General features: G+C 43.7%; 1 protein-coding gene across 2 annotated transcripts in view; it reads left to right on the top strand.

Annotated features, from left to right (window-relative positions):
• Positions 1-21,807, top strand: part of GABRB1 (gamma-aminobutyric acid type A receptor subunit beta1) — a 1,683,231-nt gene that overhangs the window by 1,627,413 nt on the left and 34,011 nt on the right. For both annotated transcript variants that reach the window (XM_078678962.1, XM_078678961.1), the window contains exons 6-7: positions 11,090-11,227; positions 11,328-11,480. In XM_078678962.1, the coding sequence (XP_078535088.1) occupies positions 11,090-11,227; positions 11,328-11,480 (291 nt within the window). The remainder of the gene's footprint in view (positions 1-11,089; positions 11,228-11,327; positions 11,481-21,807) is intronic.

Genomic DNA, 21,807 nt, shown 5'->3' with positions numbered 1-21,807 from the left:
CGGGTCGGACGTGTAGTCCCTCGGCTCCGAGGACCGTCTCCTTCCTCGCGACTATCCTGCCGGCGATCCTGCATTCTGAAGGCGCATTGCGGTGGCGGTTATGCTCCGACGACCAGTGGTGAAATCCTGAAGCCCGGGCCCCTTGGCGACCGGGAGAAAAGTTCGGCGGCAGTTTGGGGCCCGCAGTGACCTTGCGACCGGGGCCTCAATTTAGTGCTGGAACCGGCCACGGAGCGAACAACATCGGACATCGTCAGCTATCCTGCTCCGGTCGGACCCTCTATGGTGGGTGCGGCCGACTTTGAACTGCGCGCCCCACTTGACTACTGGTGCAGAATTGTTTGTACCGGGTGAGTGTCGGTGGGGTTCTTTTGTGACGGTGACAACCTTTCCTGTACTTTGCCGAGTGCCCGCCTGTGTGCTGCCCCGCTGCCAGCGGGGGACTCCCGAATTTTTCGCCCCACTGATCTCGACAGGGGCGGCTGCGTCTGGAACACTGCCGGCGGCCGTTCAGATCGGCTGGGCTTTCCTTGAAACAGCAAGGCACATAATGACGCATAGCCTTGGGGAGCGGGGGCCATGGTGTGATCGAGGAAGCGTGTCGCAGTGGGTCACGACTGACGTGGACCGTGGAGGTGTTTGGGGCTACGACGTTTTGTTGGCGGCTATCGTCTCCCTTCACTATGGCATAGTTTACTCTGCGCGAATCCTGATCAATAAGGTTGTCGCACTATTGATTCCACGGGGGTGCTCCAAAATGGCGGACCTACCTGACCACTGCGTTCCTTCTTGCCCCGCTCCTGATTCATACAAGATGGCGGCCTCGTGTACTGCTGGTGGCTATGGTGTTCCGGTATTCGTGGCTGTCCCCGCGACGGACGATGTTAGCCTTGATCGTGATGTGACACATGGATCGCGACCGCGATTGGAATCCTTTCCCCACATCTTCCCCCCTGCTACCCGAGGATCCTTCCAGAAGGGACGGGACATTGCGACTTTTTCCTTTGGTTCTGATTCGCTGGATGCTTCGAGGGTTATATGCTTCTGGCTCAGCAAGGAACCGATGTACTCCAGTGCTCTTGGCTTACCTGTGTATTTGCAGCAAAATTTCCTTTTTGGATTACAGTTCACGCCCGTTTGGGTTCCTTCTGCTAGGGGTTGGGGGTGCGTGAAGACGGGTCAGGGGTGACCGCTTCTTGTCGTTGTCCTGTGGTTCTCCTCGTTCTAGACCGGGTGTGGGGCGTCTTGACTTTTGTATGCCGCAATGTGCCTCTTCTGTGACATTTCTTCTGTAAGTTAGAAATGGTGTTGCTCACCGGACTGTGCATCCTGGACTTATGTTGGACTAAAGGAATTGTGATGCCGGGGGGCTGATGGTGGGCTCCTCCTCCGCTTCTCGCCCTTCTGGGGGCTTTGTATGGTTCCTTATTTCTTCCTTTTCTTTCTGCTTAACTTTAGTCTAGGTGGGTGGTAGTTTCTTTTCTCTTCTTCTACATTTCGGGTTTCATTACAGGGGCGACAGGCACTCTGCTGAGGGGGGGGCCGTAGCTGGAGGCAGGGCTGCAGGGTGGGGGGTATTCTTCGTTTTTCTTTCTCTTTTTCAGTTTCTAGGGCCTCTATTTCTTCTGTTTTGTTTGCCTTTTTCTTTTCTTTCTTTCCCTTTTCTCTATGGGTTTCTGCATGGCGTGGGGTTTACTCTTAAGTCTTCGACCAGTATGGGGGATGTTATACTGCCTTCCTTTTTTGGATCCTGGGGCGGGCGCTGCATGGGGGGGCGTACTGTATTGTTTACTGTTTATCCTGTTTTAATGCGCGTTCTAGCATGTGCCCCGCCTGCAGTGGTCCCTATCGTGCGTATCCTGATGTGACGTCCCCTTCCCCTGGTGTTATTATATTGTTTGCCATCGGATCCTGTTCTATTTTTGATTTCTTGCAAAGGAAAAATCAAACCTCTCTTATCCTAGTGCCGTTAGGGTGCGACAGTATCCTAGTTGTTGATCCGGACTTTTCGGGGCGGGATGTATGTGGATTGACTTATTGATTTGTACTGCCCGTCTTCCGATAATAGCCGGCCGTGTTCTTGCTGGCTGGTGATGGTGTCTGCCTTGTTTTCAAATAAAGGTTTTCAAAAAAAAAAAAAAAAAAAGAAATATAATTTTCATTTCATTGCACCACAGCATTGTTAATGCACCCAGGGGAGGCAGGAAACCTCAAGGACTACAAAGAGAATTCTCTATAAACTTCTCCTACTTATAACGGGGCACCAGGTATAAATATTGGACCTTCAGACCCAATTCTTCAGTACACCCCTGAATCTTTGGAAGACTCAGAAGGACTCTGCAAGAAGGACTGCTGCTCTGTTCTCCTCGAGCCTTTCTGCCTGCTGCTCTGCTGCCTAGGTGAATCCAAGGGTTAGTTGACTGGCCTCCTGATCAGAGCATTCAGGTATAGAATAGACTCCAATCACCTTGAACTCAGTACCTGGACTCTGTGTGCTGTGAGTTCCACCCCACAAGTGGTGCCATCCCAGTCCTGGACCATTGGAAGTGAACCTTAAGGTGCTCTGCCAGCCAGCTGCGGTTCCTGGAGAGAGAACCGATGCAGCGCAAAACATCTCCTCTCAGCTCTGCTTAGAACTGCTGCAGCGTGACACATCCCTGATGCCAAAACTCACATCACAGCCCGAAATCTCCTTGGAACCCCTGCTGCAACAAGCATCCTCAATGCAAACCTTCGCATCTCAAGCTCCACATCAACAGCATCCTTGAAGACAAAGGATTTCACATCGCAGCACGTCAGCTTCTTTAGAACCGCCACTTCGCGGATGTATGTCATTACAACGCATGCTTTTACAACACATGCCATTACTACGCAGGTTTTACAACGCAAGTCGTTACAACGACTTGCGTTGGGGGGCGCTGGATAGTGAATAGTTTAATTTACTATTCCAACTCCAGTCCCCGTGGATAGTAGGGAAGGTGTTGGATAGTAATTAAACTATTCCCTATCCTAGAGCGCCCTCCAGCGCAATTCGTTGTAATGACTTGCGTTGTAAAAGTTGCGTCGTAATGGTAGTGCGTTGTAAAAGTTGCGTTGTAAAAAATGTTTCCCCCACTGCGCATCGCATCCTCAGTGCTTTGCCAGCCCCTCATTGACAGTATCTTCAACGATGAAGCAAGACTCCTCATCTCAGCCCCACAGCTTCCTTGGAACCGCCGATGCATGACACATACTAGATGCGGTATCTTGAAATACTCCGTAAACTAAGATTTAAGGTACTATGCTCAGGGGGTCTTACTTGGTGCCTGTACCCGGCCCATGCTCCATTATGATCAGCCTGAACACAAGACTTTGTCCCAGTCCGGCCCGACCAGATAACCACAGTTGGAGCTATGTGCTTCCAGGCACTATGTTAACTTAACACCTTCAAGTCTCATGACGAGCCCATCTCGTCATGAGCCACGGTGCTCGTGTGCTCATGACCAGCTGAGCTTGTCAGGACCGTTAGAACGCTCGCATGCTGGGCAAATTCCCCTGCTGTGCGAGCGTTCTAAAGGAACGGGTGTGGTCATGACGAACTCAGCTCGTCATGAGCACACAACCACCGTAGCTCATGACGAGCTGAGTTCGTCATGAGCACGGGGGCACTGTTCGCTCCCCCCGCACAGCAGGGGAATTTGCCCAGCTGCGAAGGGGTTAAATCTTTAAAATTGCATATCTCCGCTTCTACTGATTTAATGTTTGTAGTTTTGGTCTCAAATAATTTATTAAATTGTACTCTATATTTTCTTGTGTTGTGTTTTCTCTTTGTTATTGTTTAAAGTGGGCATAAATACTTTACAAATTTCCTCTAAGTGAAGCCTGACTGCTTTGTACCAAGCTACCAGAGGGTTAAGCACAGGTTAATTTGGGGTTTGTTTGTGTTACACCCTGACAGAGATTGTGGTTGCTGCTTGAGTAGGGTTCCTCCCCCCACAACCAGTAACCCACTTTCATACAGTAGCACATTATCGAATCACAAAATGGGTTTAAGAAACCATTAGGAATCACTATTTGGAAGGGGTGTGTCTCTTCGAAATTCCAGTTATTTATGGTATGAATTAATGTTTTGCAACTGAAATCCGTATATTTTTATAGCATAGTATGAATATTAATATTTTACTGACTACTGACAAATAGTGGTAACCCATTCGCAAACGGAAAGGGGTCCCTAAGGGACTCTTTGTGAATGATAAAAATAAACATACTTTTGGAGTAGGCAGTAGTTAATGGGACCACAAGACGCTTGTGGTTTCCAAAGTAGCATGGGTTAGATGGGGTGGTAGATCACTCTCTTATGCTACCGCCAAACTTTGGAACTCATTAAATCTTTATAACAAATTGATTAAGGATCACAAGCTATTTAGGAGAAGCCAAAAATCCTGGCTTTTCATTGCTCTACCTTCCCTCAAGGTTATACTCAGGATGCTCTCTCTCCTCCTCTTTTCTTGCTTTCACATTGATAGCGGCAAGACACCTTAGAGTGAACATGCACTTTATAGGTACATTTTCAATTGTTTGCTTTAAGAAAAATGGGATGCAATTTAAAAAAAGGTTACTTTATTTAAAAGCAATTACAGACTTGCTGGTCTGCTGACCCAAATAGGCCATCAACCCTGTGTGGGGAGTGAATCATAGTGGGTCACAATTTGCGACCTACATCATTAATATTATATTGACATTACAATTAGGTAAGTTGAATTGAGACCCGCTGCGATTTGGTATTTTGTGAACCGACCCATTAGTACATAGGTCAGATCGAAAAATACCATAGGACTCACAAAAAGTCGGTGTACAAATTGCGACCACTTTTTGTGAATCCTGTCTTGGTACATCTGACCCATAGTCTGTTACCTTAAAGATATTTGCTCTATGTTTCACACACTCCTTAAGATCAGAGAAGCACTCTGAAATGAATAACTGAACGTTCTGCTAACAGAACTTTAGATGGCAGGGCCTTTTTTGATAAATGCAGCAAGGCTGTGGAATAGTCTTCCCCTTGAACTGAAGAAAGAACCTGTGTTGTTAAAGTTCAGGAAACAGCCAAAAGCGTGGCTATTTCCAGTATGTTAGGCTTTATGCCTTAGCTCGTATCTTTGAATGTTTTGTATCTGAAGTAGACTAGCCTTGATGTGTTCAGCACTAAGGTATCTACGGGTGTTAGATAAATAGTCTAAAAATACACTAAATAAAAGATCACCGGCCCGGGACATGGGAGGAGGACGGGGCCAGGCCTGTGCAGTCATGCTGCTGTTTGTCAGAGGTAGGAAGCAGTAGAGTTAAAGGATAACCCTATTCTCAAAATCAGTTTTTAAGTTTATATAAGAAAACTGATCTTACCAGTCTTTGACATATCATTGGTAGTTCGATGGCACCAGTATCATTCAATATATATTTTTTTAATTCATGCACTGGGAGGTATTTTTCAAGTCATGAGCATTTGTTTAAAGTCATTCTTTTTTGTGCACTTTATAAAAAGGTTAATTTGACTCTGGTCAACAAGGCCTCATTAGACATAGTCAAAAAATATTTTGAAAAGTTGACCAATGCTGTATCTGGCTAGGTGATCACACAGACAAACCTCAACATCTATATTATACCAAGGTCAGGGCAATGGAATTATGCAATTCTGTGACCATGGTGTTTTTTTAACAAAATATGCATTTCCTGCATTTGCTACAAAATCCATCATTCCGTCCATAGTTTGCAGAATTTATGCATAAAATGCTTGTTTTTAGCTCAAACGGTACTAAAATTGTAGTGTCATTTATTGCCGCGCAGCGGAGGGCCCATCACAAAGGTTGACCTTCCCCTTTCAGTTGCTAATTGCTGTATTGGGTGTTAAACTAGTAGTAAGTGGATAAAACCCTTGCCCAGACAATGTTCACATATGTACAAATGACAAAATAATGAAGTAATGCAATCACCAAATGTGCCAAATTGTACTGCATAATTTGCCTTTTCTCACCAGATAATTAATCAACCCAGACGCATAATTTGACTCTCTCCCTTAGTATAATTCCAGTGGCCCTAACCCAGACTGAGATGTAAAACCAGCCAAGGGATCTTTACCGGGTCTGATACTTTGGGACAGCTTACTCAATAACTTAACCATATGACGATTTTAGTCCCATTACAACCAGCACTAATCACGTGCAGGCTGATTCACAAATACTGAGGTGTACACCTGCATAAGCATAGTTGATGAGTGTTTGTGGTAGTCAAGTAAATTACCAAGCTGCATGTGTAAGTGTGCATGTCACAATGTATAATAACATAAGTGTGGCATTCAAATACTTTGCTGGTTTTCATCTAGCTTCATATCTCTAGGTGTATTATACACATTGCAGACAATACAAATGAACATGGTACGAAAAATTGTTGATCACTATTACCAATTCCTAATACAATATTTACTTTTATGTAAATGTTTTAGTCTACATTAGCCCTTTTAACACACTGATGTCATCACAAGGTGTGGACCATCTTGGTGTAAGTTAAGTTTGAAGGTAATTATTAGAATTGTTTTTACAAACTTTCTTAAAAACCCACTAGGTTATCACAATGTGCATGGTCATCTAGTTTGCATTCAATTTCAGAAGCTACTCCAGAAAGTCCTCAACTGACTATAACTACAGTGTAATTGTTAGTCAAAGTTTATGTATATGTAACCTCATGTTGATCTTACTGGGCATACACATTACACACCTGTACTTCTTAATCTGGTGTTTTGTATGTATACCAATACTATGTACATTTCAAGACACGTGTCACACACAGACATGCTGAGAGAATTCTTCTATCACTTCTCCATGCATCTATAGCCTTTGATAATGTGTAAATGTGGGGCTACTATCAGGATTGGTGCTAGGCATGGGCAGTGTGGGTAGCTGCCCAGTGCCCTGCACCATTCAACATGGAAGAGGGGCCTCGCCGCAGTGCCTTTTAAGAGACTCTGTTATGATGGTGGTGTAGTGCTGTGAGGCCCATGGGAGGGTGCCCCTCTCCTGGGCCTCGCAACCATTAGCTGAAAGGGCTTCAGTAATTTAATCACTGAATCTGCATGAGAACAGCAATTAGATGGGTATTTCCCAAGGAGAAAAAAGAAGTATTCTCAGGATAATCTACAAGTGTTGCAACATTTCTGGAGTTCTTTAACGACCTCTTTATGAACCAGAAAACATGACGACAGACAAGGTTGTGTCACATGCATATGAGTATTGTGGCAGAAATCTACCTCCACCCATATGCAAACTTTCAGCCATGGTATTGGTGGCAGTTACCAATCATAGGTAATCACAAAGAACGCACAGAGAAATAAGTCAACCTACTCAATGTTATACCTATTATTCAGATGAGAGTGTTTGTTTTCTTTTCCCAAATGAGGGATCTTTGATCATTTAAAAGGGAAGCTCCTGCTCATTTACGCTCAGATATTTTTTAGCATTTTTAATCTTGTTTGTGGGCCATTCATTGTCTGATTCAGGCAACCTGGTTCACAAAATATACTTATTTAACATAGTGGGGTGTAGAGAAATATATCTTAAGAACGCTGGTATGCCCAGAAGGTACCACCAACAGGAGAAACTAAGGATTGTTAGATCTGGCATTTTTGGCAGGATTATCCACATAATTTTTACTTTTTAGCCTCCTGTTTTTAATTTCAAATGTGTTTTATTGATTTTGAGAGCAAAAACAGGCATCACAGTACGATGGAAAGGCAATAGGCATACATTGCTAGCGAGACAGACAGACACGTCTTCTCTGTAAATCGAGCAATAGGCGAGGTACATATGCCAGAGCAGAGGTATAATGCCAAGGCACCGAATGGTAGGCGTTGTAAGAGAACAAAACTGTAAGAACAGAAACCAGGAACTTACCCCCGCCCCCACCCTGTTTTTAACCCATTTGTGGTTGGTTTTAGGACTCTGGGATCTTTACCAATGCTAATCAGTGCTAAAGTGCATATACTCTCCATGTAAATTGTGTTATGGATTGGTGTTTCCATGATTGCCTTATTTGATTTACAACTAAGTCCCTAGTAATGGGTGGTACTTTGTAAAATCTTTCAGGTATAACTTCCCATTGGGACAGGATGGAGAAATGGAGTTTAGGTTCTCTGAACTCAGAAATTAATAACACACCTTTTAGTGAAGGTGGTTTTTAAAATGTGTATTTGAAAATGCCATTTTTAGAAAGTGGCATTTTCTTACTTAACCATCCTGTGTGGCTCTGCCTGTATTCAGCGTCTTCGTTTTGGAGCGCCAGAAGCTGGGAATGTGTATTCACATTAGACAGTCACAAGGGGGGGTTGAGGTGTGTCCTGTCTTTCCTGAGTGACTCATAGCCAGGCTGCATGGACCTTTCTGCATATAGGGGCATAAATATGCCCCTATGTGCAGAAAGGTCCATGCAAGGACATTTATGCCGCTTTAGCGGCACTTTCTGCCGCTAAATCGGCGATATTATTATCGCCCAATTAGCAAGCTGTCGCTAACAGCTGTTAGCGACAGCTTTCCAGTGACAGCGACCGTTTCCCTTGTCACTTTGCATGTCAGCGATATTTATCGCTAATGACATGCAAAGTAGGCTTGCCCCACGAAAACAACAGGAATCCACTTGCAAACACACCTAACTCCTATCAGCAATGCGACTCTGGGACCCGGTTAGCGACGATGAAAGTCGCGCTAACCGTGGTTATCACCGGTTTTTTACACCTGCTCAAAACCTGACTTGTCCATTCAAGCCAATGGGGGGGGTGGATTGTGTGGCTGAAACCACCATGGCCTATCAGCAACCACCCCCCTAATGCAGGGTCATTATCGCTGTAATTCATGTGATAATCCCGCTTTTCACCGCTATCGCTGGGTTTTCCATCGATGTGGAGATAGCCGTTGCTAATAACGTGCTATCTCGGCGATGGAATAGAGTGATAGCCGGCGATGAATAAATACTCGCTAAGCGCGCTTTCCGATATTTATCGCAAAATGTTGCTAATATGCCCCTTAGAGTGGTGGGAGGAATTTTCACTAGCACCTAAATTGGCTGTGTCTGCTCTTCACAATGCTGTCTCCACCTCCTGTAGTGAAGCTTGGCCAGGAAGGACAGAATTGGTTTTCACTGAACTCAGTGACTTTCTACCTAAAATTTCGAAGGTAAAAGTAGTATAAATATGGGGCGCTGACCACTTTGGATTACTGTGGAACCTGCCAGGAAGAAGGGCTGGTAAAGCTGTCAGGAGGAACTGCCACTTTGCTGCCTGCTTTGCTGTGTTGGCCTGCTGCTTGCTGCTTCTATCTTGGGCAGGAAAAGGTCTGAATTGTACTTTCATCATCCGGCTGTTAGTGTTTTCTCCAAGGGCTTGAAGTAGAGCTTGCCTCCTGTTGGAAGTCTCAGGGAAATCAAAGACTTCATGAGAACTCGTTTGGACTAAGGAACCTGCCAAGAAGATGGGCTGGAGAAGCTGTGAGGAGGAACTACCACTTTGCTGTGTGCTTTGCTGTGTTGGCCTGCATTGACTGCTTCTGTCTTGGGCAGTGAAAGGACTGGACTGAACCTTCTGCAACCTATTTTCCAAAGATTCTCCAAAGGCTTGAGGTAGAGCTTCTCCCGTGCTCAAGACGTCCCAGGAACAGCAAAGACTTCACCATCCTCTGGGTACCCGCTTCAAAACTGCATGTTTCAGCTGCCACAGAGGGAAAGGCAACCCAACGCCATTAACAATGACACTGCCGTCTACGTGACCTGTTGACACTGCAGAGAGCATTGCCCCACTTTGCACCGCAACCCTGGTCTCATCAACGATGCCGACTACCGCCGCCACCGAACCACTGCTTACACGGTGACCTGAGGGCACCACACTTTGCACCGCCTCACTTCACATCGCTGCCCTGGTATTCCCGACGATGATACCGCTCCCTGCACTGTGGCCTGGGGCCACCGTCCGTAAGTTACTTGATGAACCGCCCCATCCCACACCACAGCCTTCGCCCACCAGCGCCATAGACTACAGATTGTCTACCAACAGCATTGCTTCTGCAAAGATGATGATGCTGCTTGCATCGAGTCCTGGCAGCACTGCACCGCAGACCTGGTTCAGCATTGGCCTGCTTCTCATCGATGCTGCTGGATGCCGTACACAGAGCCCCTGCCTGCACCGTGACCTGAGGGCACTGCACGTCGCACCGCAAACCTGATGCCTGCCAGCGCTCCTGACTTCAACCTCACATAGTACGATCAGCAACGCATGTGATTTCAAGGGCCTGCCGACTCCTGCACCAACCTCTGAAGCCGATCCCTGCCTATGCTTCATCTTCGGATCTCATCGCAAGAACCACGATGCACTGCATTTCCATGCTACTGTTTGTGGGTCTTCCCGACACTAGCTGGCTCTGTACACCATGGTCGGCCTGAAATGTTGGATGCTATGATAGCCCCAGTTGGAGCTATTGACTTCAAGAAACTATAGTTTGAGGCTATTGTTGCAATATTCATATTTTTATTACTCTATTTTGGACTTTTAGTGTTTTGGCCTTGTTTTACACAGGTAAATACTGGTTATTTTTCTAAATCAGGTGTAGTGTCCTTTTGTAGTGGTTTCACTATATAACTGTGTGCTATCCGCAAATGATTCACACTTTTCCTCTTCAATAAGCTTGAAAGCATGTGCAAAGGTAACAAGGGGATGAGAAGATGGTTTAAATATGTAATCCCCTTACAATGACTAGAAGGACAGGGCCCTACTTGGACAAGGTGCATACCTCTGCCAACTAGAGACCCCCATTTCTAACAACCGTATGGCAGCGTGGGGATGAAAAGGCAGCCTTTTGTTAGCAGAAGAAGGCCTCAGGACACACTGCGATTTAGCCAGTAGCACCATCCATCATAATTGTTATGTATTCAAATAAAACGTATTGTAATATGTAAGATGTACTCGAATATATTTCATAATACTAAGAACAGCAAAGAGCAGATGTCTGTTTCTCATTTGTCAAACATGAACTGAAAAAAAAACAAATTGATCAATTTGTTAATAAATCTTATTTTTTAGATGGATACACAACTGATGATATTGAGTTCTACTGGAAAGGAGGAACAACTGCAATTACAGGGGTGGAAAACATTGAGCTTCCCCAGTTTTCTATTGTGGACTACAAAATGGTGTCGAGGAATGTGGTATTTTCAACAGGTAAGCAATTCGATGAGCTATAAAATGATGTCCATTCACAATGTATTCTAGACTTATAACGCGTATATGATATGTTTGTTTTCGTGTTTTTTTATTGTAGGTGCCTATCCTAGGTTGTCCTTAAGTTTCAAATTAAAGAGGAATATTGGTTACTTCATTTTACAAACCTACATGCCTTCCACGCTGATTACAATCTTGTCTTGGGTATCCTTCTGGATTAACTATGATGCCTCTGCTGCAAGAGTTGCTCTAGGTAATGTTAATGCAGAAGCATTTCTTTCTTGGTGTGGCTATTACAATGCATGAGATATGCACAGAAAGGAATTGCTTATCATAAATTGAGAACGTGCTGCTTATTATTAATTGAAATTGAAACTCAAAATGTTCCTTCTCCTGTAACAGTATGTGGGTGAGGAATCAGGAGGGCACTGCGGAACAGACCACCGAGTTCAGTCCAATGGGTCTCAGTTTGGAAAGCGTGACCGACAACGGTAACATGCCCAAGACAAAAGTGAAGTGGGGTACCACTACCATTTTAACTGCTTGTAGCCTGCCCCACAAGGATAGCTGTAAGTGTGCCCATTTTGCGCAGTCTGCCCTGGCCCTGGAAATGAGGGGATCGATATTGTCTGGCACTATATCCAGTATTGAGGTACACCACGAATTATTTGAGATTTTTTGATTTCCATTAGAATGGGTAGGCTGCCATAGATGCCACAGTAGTAATTTGGGACAGGAGCACTGCTTCGCTTTTGTCCCAGTTGATTTTGTAACCGGATATCTATGCAAAACCCAAGATAATGGACTTAAGAGATGAGAGGGAACTACACAGATCTGTAATCATGAGTAAGACATCATCCACATATAAAAGTATTTTAGAAGGGCCTGCAGGGGTAACCCATCATATCAGAGAATGACGACTAGCAGCTGCTAGAGTTTCCATCGCCTGAAGAAATAACAAAGGTGACAGGGGACACCCTTTACGGGTGTTCCTTTGGATCAGAAAGGCATCTGATAGAAAACCTCTGAAGTCAACCTGGGTGGACAGTGCATCATAAAGTCATCATACCTTAGCAATGAAATCATCCCAGAGAACATATTTCCTTATATAGGATATTGAAAGTTAAGACCACTCAATCCTATCAAATGGCTTTTCGGCATTGAGAGAGAGGGCCAAGGCTTTATCCTGTACGTACTGGAAGAGCCACAACAGATGACTTGGGGTAAGTAGGTGGTTGCGGGACATGCATCCCGGCACAAAGTCATCCTGGGTATGATGGACGAGCGTAGGGATCACTGTTTTTAAACGGGTTGCAAGTATCCCAGTCAAGATTTGTACATCTGCATTGAGAAGGGAGATCTAGCTGTAGCTACTGCACAATAGCGGGTCTTTGCCCGGTTTCAGGAGGGCATCTATCAATGCCCTGTTAAATAAGAAAAGTAAATTAAAAGTACTCTCCATTTCGTTGCATGCCGTGGATAATACGTCTATAATTTCTTGTTATGCCTACTTATAGAACTCTCCATGGAAGCCATCTTCACCAGGGGCTTTGTTGTACAGGACTTCGGATATGACTTGAGCTATTTCCTCTTTAGAGATTTCCCCACTCAGAAACGATGAGTTCTCCTCATTTAAACATGGTAGGGTAAAGTTCTGGAAGAAACTGCCTTTTTTATCTCAAGTTCTGAGCTGTACAGCATCCAATAGGCTATTTCCTGAGGATACCTGACCAACTAGCCTGCAACAGACCGTATGGATGGGATGGCCTGGCGGAGTTGTGCAGCTAAAAGCCTGCCAGTCTTCACGCCCTGCTCATAATGTCAGGGTCTGAGGCGCTATAACATATATTCAGCTGTACACATGTATAGGTTATTCAATTCCATGTTGGCTGTTCCCAGCAAGCATCAGTTGGACAGGGATGGGTAAACAGAATATAAGCGAATCTTGTATCTGATATTCGCCTCAAGCTGCTCGCTCTACTGGTGTGTATTGACCACAGCCACATCCCTCACTATGTGCCCCCTTAGGGTGACTATAGATGCTGCTCACTGGGTTTGTACTGAGGTGACAGAGTCTGAATTTTCTGTTATGTAGGTGGTGACATGTATGTCACAAAGGGCTTTCTCAGCTGCCATTTAGTAAAAACAGGTATTTAGGCACCAGGATTTGTGAATTGGTTCGGCCAACCACCAGTCCACCCAGAGACAGATTGGCACGTGATCCAAGAATGTCATAGTCTGATATACATGGTGTTAGATGGTGTGAAGTGAGAAAGTAGTCCATCCTAGATTGCATATCATGTATCAAGGACAGGTATGAGTAATTCCTCTTTAAGGGGTGAAGTAGACACTAAATGTCCAACACGCCATTGTCCTCCAAAACATCTCTTAAAACCACTCTGTCGCCATTGTGCATGACATCAATTGGACCAATACAATACATAATTGCATCCGGTGCTGGGTCCAAGCTGCCACACAGAGCCTGAGAAGTGGTACCCAGTTCAGGCACAAGCCTGTTAAGGGGAAGAAGGGAGTCCTGTTCACACCCATCCAGGGCATAGATGGAGCCCCCAATGCCAGTAGAGTGTCACCTATGTGCAATTTGGTGAGGTTCTGTCTGTGTCTAAATAGAATTAAGTTTTCTAATATGCTCAAGCATCCTACATTATACTGTCACCCGAAAGAACTGTAACAAGTTCATCAGCCCAACAATGGCACTCACTATAATATTGGGCCTGATTAGGACTGCTATGTGCTCCCTAGGAGAAGGCACTCTATTTCTACATATAAATAATGTAAGAATGACAACTGTATGCACAATGAGCTTAAACTGTCCCTTAGTCTAATCTAGCAGTAGACACTTTTCAATTCGTTTCATAAATACAACAGATACTATGAAAGTGCAACAGCGTGGGCAAAATTATTATGCTAAAGATTTCCCGCCACCTCTCTATCTGGTGGTGGTATGATAGTACCCAAAACATACAAGAGGGTACAGATGTGTCTTCCTCGGGGCTGAAACCCCTCTGAGCTATTGTGGGATAGTGTTTGAGGGTTTCCAATGAATAAGAAGTGACATCCCGGACTGCAGTTGTATCTGATCAAACCAAATAAATTGCCTCTAGCTTGCTGTAGGAAACAGAGTAAAACAGTAAGGCATCTCGCAAGAGAGTATAAAATAGAAGATGTTCAGCTATTTTTCAAATGAATATCCCAAACCACTGAAAGAACAACGATTGTGAGAGCCTGGACTTCTCTTCAGGAATAAACATTTCCTCAGCTCTGAAGGACTATTACTCATTGAAAGAAACCAAATGGACTGGACACAAATGTTGGCCACTCCTGAATAAAATGTTTCTCAACTATCAATCACGCTAGACTTTCAGTTGACAGATAGGAAAACAAAGACTATCTCTGACGCATTCATACTTTACTACTAAACAACAGGAGAGATAGGGTTGCAGGACACTCCTCTACCCCAATTCAGAATATGGATAACAACAAAGGAGTGCTAATATTTATTTATCAAACACAGAGAGAGTCGTGCCTGTGCCATAAAAATAATAATAATAAACTCAAGAAAAAGTGGGGTGTGTACCAAAGTGTTAAAAAGCAAATAGTTTTTTTAAGAAAACCCTCACTCACCCACCTAGTGGGTGACATGCTTCATCACCGGGTTCCACCGGGCGGGCCGAATGCCAACCCGAATGCTACAACACCTGCAATTGCAGTGGAGCTGGTTAATAGTGTGTCAAGGAAGTGAATGTGGTGACAAACAGTGATGATTAAAAAAGGGCAAACTTGAGCCAAAACATTATTTAATCAAGGCCAAGTGAGCTCTTATTAAAACCAGTGGTGGACAATCAAATATGGCTCTTAGTTTGAGCCAAAGGTATCCAATTAATAATCATAAGGTCAACATGTTTCTGCTCGTTAGTGCCAATTCAGCTGAGCTTTCATCAGGAACAGAGTGGTGAAAGAAAAGGCACTGGGCGGTGTATACACGCTAAGGTATACCCTAACCACAGTGCACTAGTGTAAAAAATTGTAAAAGAACTCACAATTTTTGTTCCCGACTCCCTTGGTATTTCCAGGTGTCCTAACCTGTAAAGTAAAAAGACACACCAACACAAATAACATTCAGATATGTATGTGTCCTTGAACAAACGGACAAACACTGGGACAGACTCTAAGCCCGGTATGGTGTACAAACACCTTATGGTAAATCAAATGGTGGAGATCAGAGTCCTGCCGCAATAGGTAGTAGACTCAAATATCGAGGCATTTGTTGTTTCCAAACACTGTAGGGCATAGGGGTCAGGTCGACATTAGGCCCTTAATTATTCCTTCACATGTCGTAAAATATCGACTGAAGGACGCCCTGCTAATTGCTCAGGGCATATCATTATCAATAGTGTACAGTTGTAAATACGTCTCTATTCGGATTAGAATTGAGCCTTTTTAACAATCGCATCGCCCCCAAAGTGGAAGGTTTTGGCCAAAGTGGTGAGAGTCACCAACAGAAAGTTAAAAAGAAAAATGCATTACGTGAAAGCACTTTCGGCCTCACTTCATGGAGCGGTGAGCGGGAACATCTTCACGCTGGAGAAAGCTGCAAGAAAAGAAGAGGGAGACTGCTTGGCAATGCCGCATCCACGTTACTGTTTACGGACGCCGAAATGCCCCGCAAATGTCCCAGACTTACTTCACTCCTGAGGACTCCCCGCTTTGGACCTACATAGATCACTTACACTACCCGAATAGTGAGGGCCATACCCGCTTCCTGGTTGTATGTACCGCTTCGCGCTGAATCACGTGGTTGTGTGGGCGGAGTTCAAACAGTGTATTATTTATAGTCAGCTACTTTAAAATCGTAATCAAGGTTTGTAGGTATTGAGCTTACGAAATCATAATTGTGGCTTCTACTACCTAAAGAGCAAATTATGCAAGTGACTCGCATCAGGACTAGTCACGGTATGGTGTGGGCAGAGTCACGACACTATCCGTAATAAATGCTTTATTGTTCTAAATACTCATGACTTGTACCAGCAACAGGCTTTCGAGCAAAGCATCTATTTTATAGTATAGTATAAAAGGAGTCTGGAAAGCCTTGGACTTTCGTGTCACGTGTCATCAGTAACCTCCAGGTGCTCGAAGATTTAAAAGAACAGGAATCTTTATATCAACCAACTTTATTGTCCTCCTCTGCAATCAGAGGGAAAAAAAAGGACTGACAGGTACCCAATGTTCCTTGTGTTTGTTATTGCAATGCCCTGATCATGATAGACCGTCTAGAGCTATTGAAAATCATAATGCGGGCTAAGAGTAATGGTAGCGCAAATTATACGAGTGAGTCACATCGTGCTTCCTCTCAGAATAATGTTAGCGTGGTCAAGGTAAAGCATGTATCATCTGTTTCTATTGTTATGGATGCTCCGGACTATTACATAAAGGAGCGCAGATGTACAGGGGATCTCACAAATAAACATCTTGTAATTATACTTATCTCTGGAGGGGCAAGAGGGAAGGGGCCGTATATTATCAAATTAAACCAAGTTCACATTGGCCATAAGTGACCCTTGTGTGCCACTGTGCTGATCGCTGATGTGTAGGTGGGTTACCCAATTATAGTCACTGGGACCTGGGTTGAATAGTTACAAAGAGGAGGGGGTCCCAGTGTGGACAGAGAGCAATTTACACAATTTACAAAATTCAATGAATTAATCCAAAAAACGAACGTTAGATCCACAGAGTTTTATTCACTGAGGGATCAAATGTAATGAATACACAAAGCAAATAAACAACTGTATTCAAGGTTATACAGTGCCCCGGGAGGGTGGAAGGAAGTGATTGAGGTGAGGATAAGGTAGTGAACGGGATTGTGTGACAGTAAAATCAAACATTTGAAAATACGTTTGGCTGTAATTCATATAGCAGCGACGGCCAAAATGCTAATGGTGTCCAAGCTTTAGAAAGACATATTCCACATGGTATAATAGATCTACACAATTCGGGCGTGGAATTGCCACAGGAAGAACCAGGATACTCTAAGCTGTTTCTTTACTTGGCTGAATCAACAATCTCAACATGTTAAGTTTACGATCCAGTCCCACAGTGACACCATTGATTTCCTCGATGTCACCATTTTGCACCAGGCTGGCTCACTATGTACTAAACTGTATCGCAAACCGGCCGAAAGAAATTCCCTATTGGCTTACAGCAGTCACCATCCGCGAGCACTCCGCGACAATCTGCCCTTCGGGCAGTTTCTGAGAATACAAAGAAACTGTTCCAATAAAGATCACTATTTCTCAGAATCAGAGGAACTTTCCAGTCGACTGCTCAGCCGGGGATACCCGAGACGTCTGATCAAGAAAGCTCGCAAACGTGCTTGGTTCTATCCTCGTGAAGAATTACTATCACCCCAAGACAAAATCAACCAGCAAGACAATCGTATTGTTTGTGTCACCACCTTCAATACCAAAAGTAACAGGATCAAACGGATCATTAATCAGCATTGGCATTTGGTATCCGATGATATCCAACAACCTGAGACACCACTACATGCATTTAAGAAGGCGAAGAGCATTAAGGACCATGTGGTATGCTCCTTTCTATCTTCTGATACCCAACCCACGATCACTTCCCTGTGGAATCTGCCACCCGTCACTGGTCATTTCAATTGTGGCAACTGCAAAGCCTGTGACTCTGTAATCCAAACCAAGGAATTTCAACATCACCATCTCACAGTTAAGCTTAAATCTTTCAGCAATTGTAATTCGAACAACATTATTTATGCCATCGTTTGCCCATGTCAAAAAATCTACATTGGCCAAACACAACAAAAAGTAAAAGCCCGTATTTTACAACATATGAGCCGGATCCGTTGTGAGACCCTTGGTGCACCACTAGTGGACCATTTCAAACTGAATTCCCATCTCCCTGAAAGTCTACGATGGGTTGTCATTGAAAAGGCAACATTGGGACCACATGGTGGAAATATTTCTGACATTCTCAACACCCGTGAACTTAAATGGATCTACTTTTTTGGCTCGATTGCTACTGGCCTTAATGAACATGACAGTTCATTTTCCCAATTAGCTACCCTGCCATGAAGAAGTTCATCTCCATCATATTAATTTTCAACATGACCCTGGGTGGGTGGTATGATCACTAGGATATCAGAATTCAGTCCAATTGTTCATTGCTCTAACATCAGCTGTAGGATCTTTCCCTCCTGGTTATGAAATATGATTGATGATTGATTGACATGCAGACACAAATGACTTTACAATTTGCCTTACCCTCATGTCAGAGAGGTACGCCATGCCAACTAACTCTTGTTGTTTGATGGACTATTCATTTGACTCTGTGACTCTAGAGCCTCATTATAATAATTACGCTCTTTGAATCGATCTTTTAATTGCACTTGTCAATTGTCACCATTACCAAGCGTGTCTCATTATCAATGCCCAAGAATCAGGTGTATGACCTTATTTAGTTCAGTACGATTGACTATTTAATCATATGTTGTCACTAAATTCACTTTATTGGTATGTGCAATGTGCTTTACCCTCATGTCAGAGAGGTAGGCCATGCTGATCATGAACTCCCCTTTATGTGTGATTAATTGTTCCTTTAATTCAGTGACTTCAGAGAATTATTTATACCAACTACGCTCTCCATATTGACTATTTCTGTCAAGTGTTACCATTGCGTCAGGATACTGTTCTGAAACAGAGTCTGTTTTCGAGCTTCATTGCTCGCCTGTGTACCACGTGACATTGTCACCATGGTTACTATAGTATCCAGTAAACCGAGCTCGCGTTACACCCTTCCACACTGAGCGCTTCGATTAATTCAACCCCGGTGAGTTTTTACTCTCTCCCGGTCTGCAATCATCCAGCATCTATCCTTGAACCGCGGTTCATCTTTTTCCTTTTTGACCCACCAGACTAACTGCGGATTAACTCCCATGACGTCCCATACCTGACCAGCACCGAGCGAGTGCTCTGTTCAACGATCGGTAAGCCTCGCTTTTTGTGTTCTTAAAGTAAGATTACCGCATCGTACTTTCTTAGCTCTTCACTTTGTTCATGATTATTGCTCAGGTGCCGCCCGACTTTGACAACGCCACAATCAATCATTGAACCCATGGAGGACTTCTAACCCTGTGGTATGTTTCCTCCATTGTAATTTACCATCTAGACGTGCCGTTTGGATTAGTATGTACCTTACCATGCCTTAGGCTTCCCATGACAATTAGGACTGAACCTTAGCAAAGTCCATTGGCCTAACGCCAATCTTCATCAGTAACTTTACCACGTCAGTTGTGTGCAATGCTTTGCCTCCATGATCCGTGCCCTATTTTGAATCTTGACACTTGAGTCCTCCCTCCAATACAGTTATAGTTACTGAGTACTAATGTCCTTTACTCCATAGATACGGCTCATACCAATGTTATTTTTGAAATACCAATTATCCTATACTCTCATGTTAAGAGACTTTAATCTATTAAAAGCCCCAACTAGGTTGCTGATTATCAGCTTTTGAATACTACCATTGTGATAATCTAAGAGGTTGGAATCGCACCCCTCTAACTTTAGTTCATTCTACTTATGTATATTAGGTTACCTGCCCCAACCCCTTGGTCCTGATGAAGACCCCCCAGCAAGGATTTCAACCTTTCCTGCACTGACAAGAGGGTCGAAACGTCGACTGTTTTTCTTCCTGTGGCAATTCCACGCACGAATTGTGTAGATCTATTATACCATGTGGAATATGTCTTTCTAAAGCTTGGTCACCGTTAGCATTTTGCCCGTCGCTGCTATATGAATTACAGCCAAACGTATTTTCAAATGTTTAATTTTACTGTCACACAATCCCGTTCACTACCTTATCCTCACCTCAATCACTTCCTTCCTCCCTCCCGGGGCACTGTATAACCTTGAATACAGTTGTTTATTTGCTTTGTGTATTCATTACATTTGATCCCTCAGTGAATAAAACTCTGTGGATCTAACGTTCGTTTTTTGGATTAATTCATTGAATTTTGTAAATTGTGTAAATTGCTCTCTGTCCACACTGGGACCCCCTCCTCTTTGTAACTGTGCTGATCGCTGCATATAAGTCATTCTGAACACTGAAAAACAGGGTCATTCCCAGATCGCGTCTGGTATGCTGGGAAAATTCCAGAAAGTCTTTATGTAAACTGTTATTTGCTGCTGGTAGAAACAGACTATCGATGGAGTACTGTACCCCAAGGGATATTGTCATTTAACCCTTGTAGGTGTGTTGAAAGTCTATAAACCCAGCGCTGCTCTTTCTCGAACAGTGACTCCTGCAGTCTGGCACCCTCCCCCAGCTGCTCTATCACTGTCCACTTCATATCGTTTAAGTGGCGTAATGAAAATTAAGGGGTGCCCCCCTGCAAAGTACATGGAGGGGGCCCCCGCGGCGGCCCGTCCCACCACCAACCACTTTGCCCTACCACCCGAGAATCTATCATATTTTGATTTTAAATCACCAACATTTAAATGAAATGCCTCTATATTGTCTCGCTAAGTTCTACTGAGAAAGTAGGAAACGCTCTTAACATACAAGCTATGCCATTTGTAAAAATACTGTCAAAAGCAGATTATTTAACTGAGGCAGCAATCAGAACAATGCCAAGGTCCGTTCTTATTGTCTCAGGAACTACCTATGGCTTAAGAACAAAGAACAACTATGAAGTGTCTGAAATAGAATTGACATTAATGGACAATAACTTGAAACTTTGAAAGACAAACCCAAGCCTGCAATTTCATAAAAACTCGACTGACAATATACATGAGAAGTACACAAGATATAACTCAGTATTGTGCGAAAGTTAAGAGAAATAGAATTGGTGAATTATCTGCATGCCATGTGTGACATCTTCATAATTTCAGTGTAATAATGAGTGACATTTCAACGACTAAGTGTGACACTTTCTTGCAGGCACAATTAAGCAATGAAGACGATCAACACATATAAATATCAGTAATAACACCACAAAGACCATTCCGGTCAAAACACGTCAGTCTTTTGAATAAACTTTTGAATAAACTACTACGGCAACTATATCTCAGAATGCGAGCTTTCCTCTGTGTGTGACCACGACGCAGTGCTGTTTGCATTTTGTATAGTGGGACATGCTCCCACTGCTGTTCACCAACCCTGACAGTGACAGGTGGATGCGATCGGAAGAGTGTAGTCCTTTCATATATACATATTTATAGCCTTTCTTTCATGCATTCTTCAATCATTATATCCAAGGATCAATCCACACATTATTTAAACTATTCATTCTTCCCAATCTATCTATTCTACACCCTTCAGTTCATTCACCCTTTAACCATTTGATCTTTCAACATCCCATCCACCATTTCAACATTCCCTCTATCAATTATTCCACTACTCTATTCATTAATTCTTTCATCATTCCTTTCTCCCTTCCATCCTGCCTTTTCTCCCTTATTTCCTTTCATGCTTCTTTCCTTCCAGTCTTTCTTTCATATACCCATCTTCTATTTCACATCCTTAGTTTTTCTTTCGCTCAT

This window comes from Lissotriton helveticus, chromosome 2_2 (assembly GCF_964261635.1).
Source record: "Lissotriton helveticus chromosome 2_2, aLisHel1.1, whole genome shotgun sequence".
Lineage (NCBI taxonomy): Eukaryota > Metazoa > Chordata > Amphibia > Caudata > Salamandridae > Lissotriton > Lissotriton helveticus.
The sequence above is the reverse complement of the archived record's forward strand: the minus strand, read 5'-3'. Positions and strand labels throughout refer to the sequence as shown.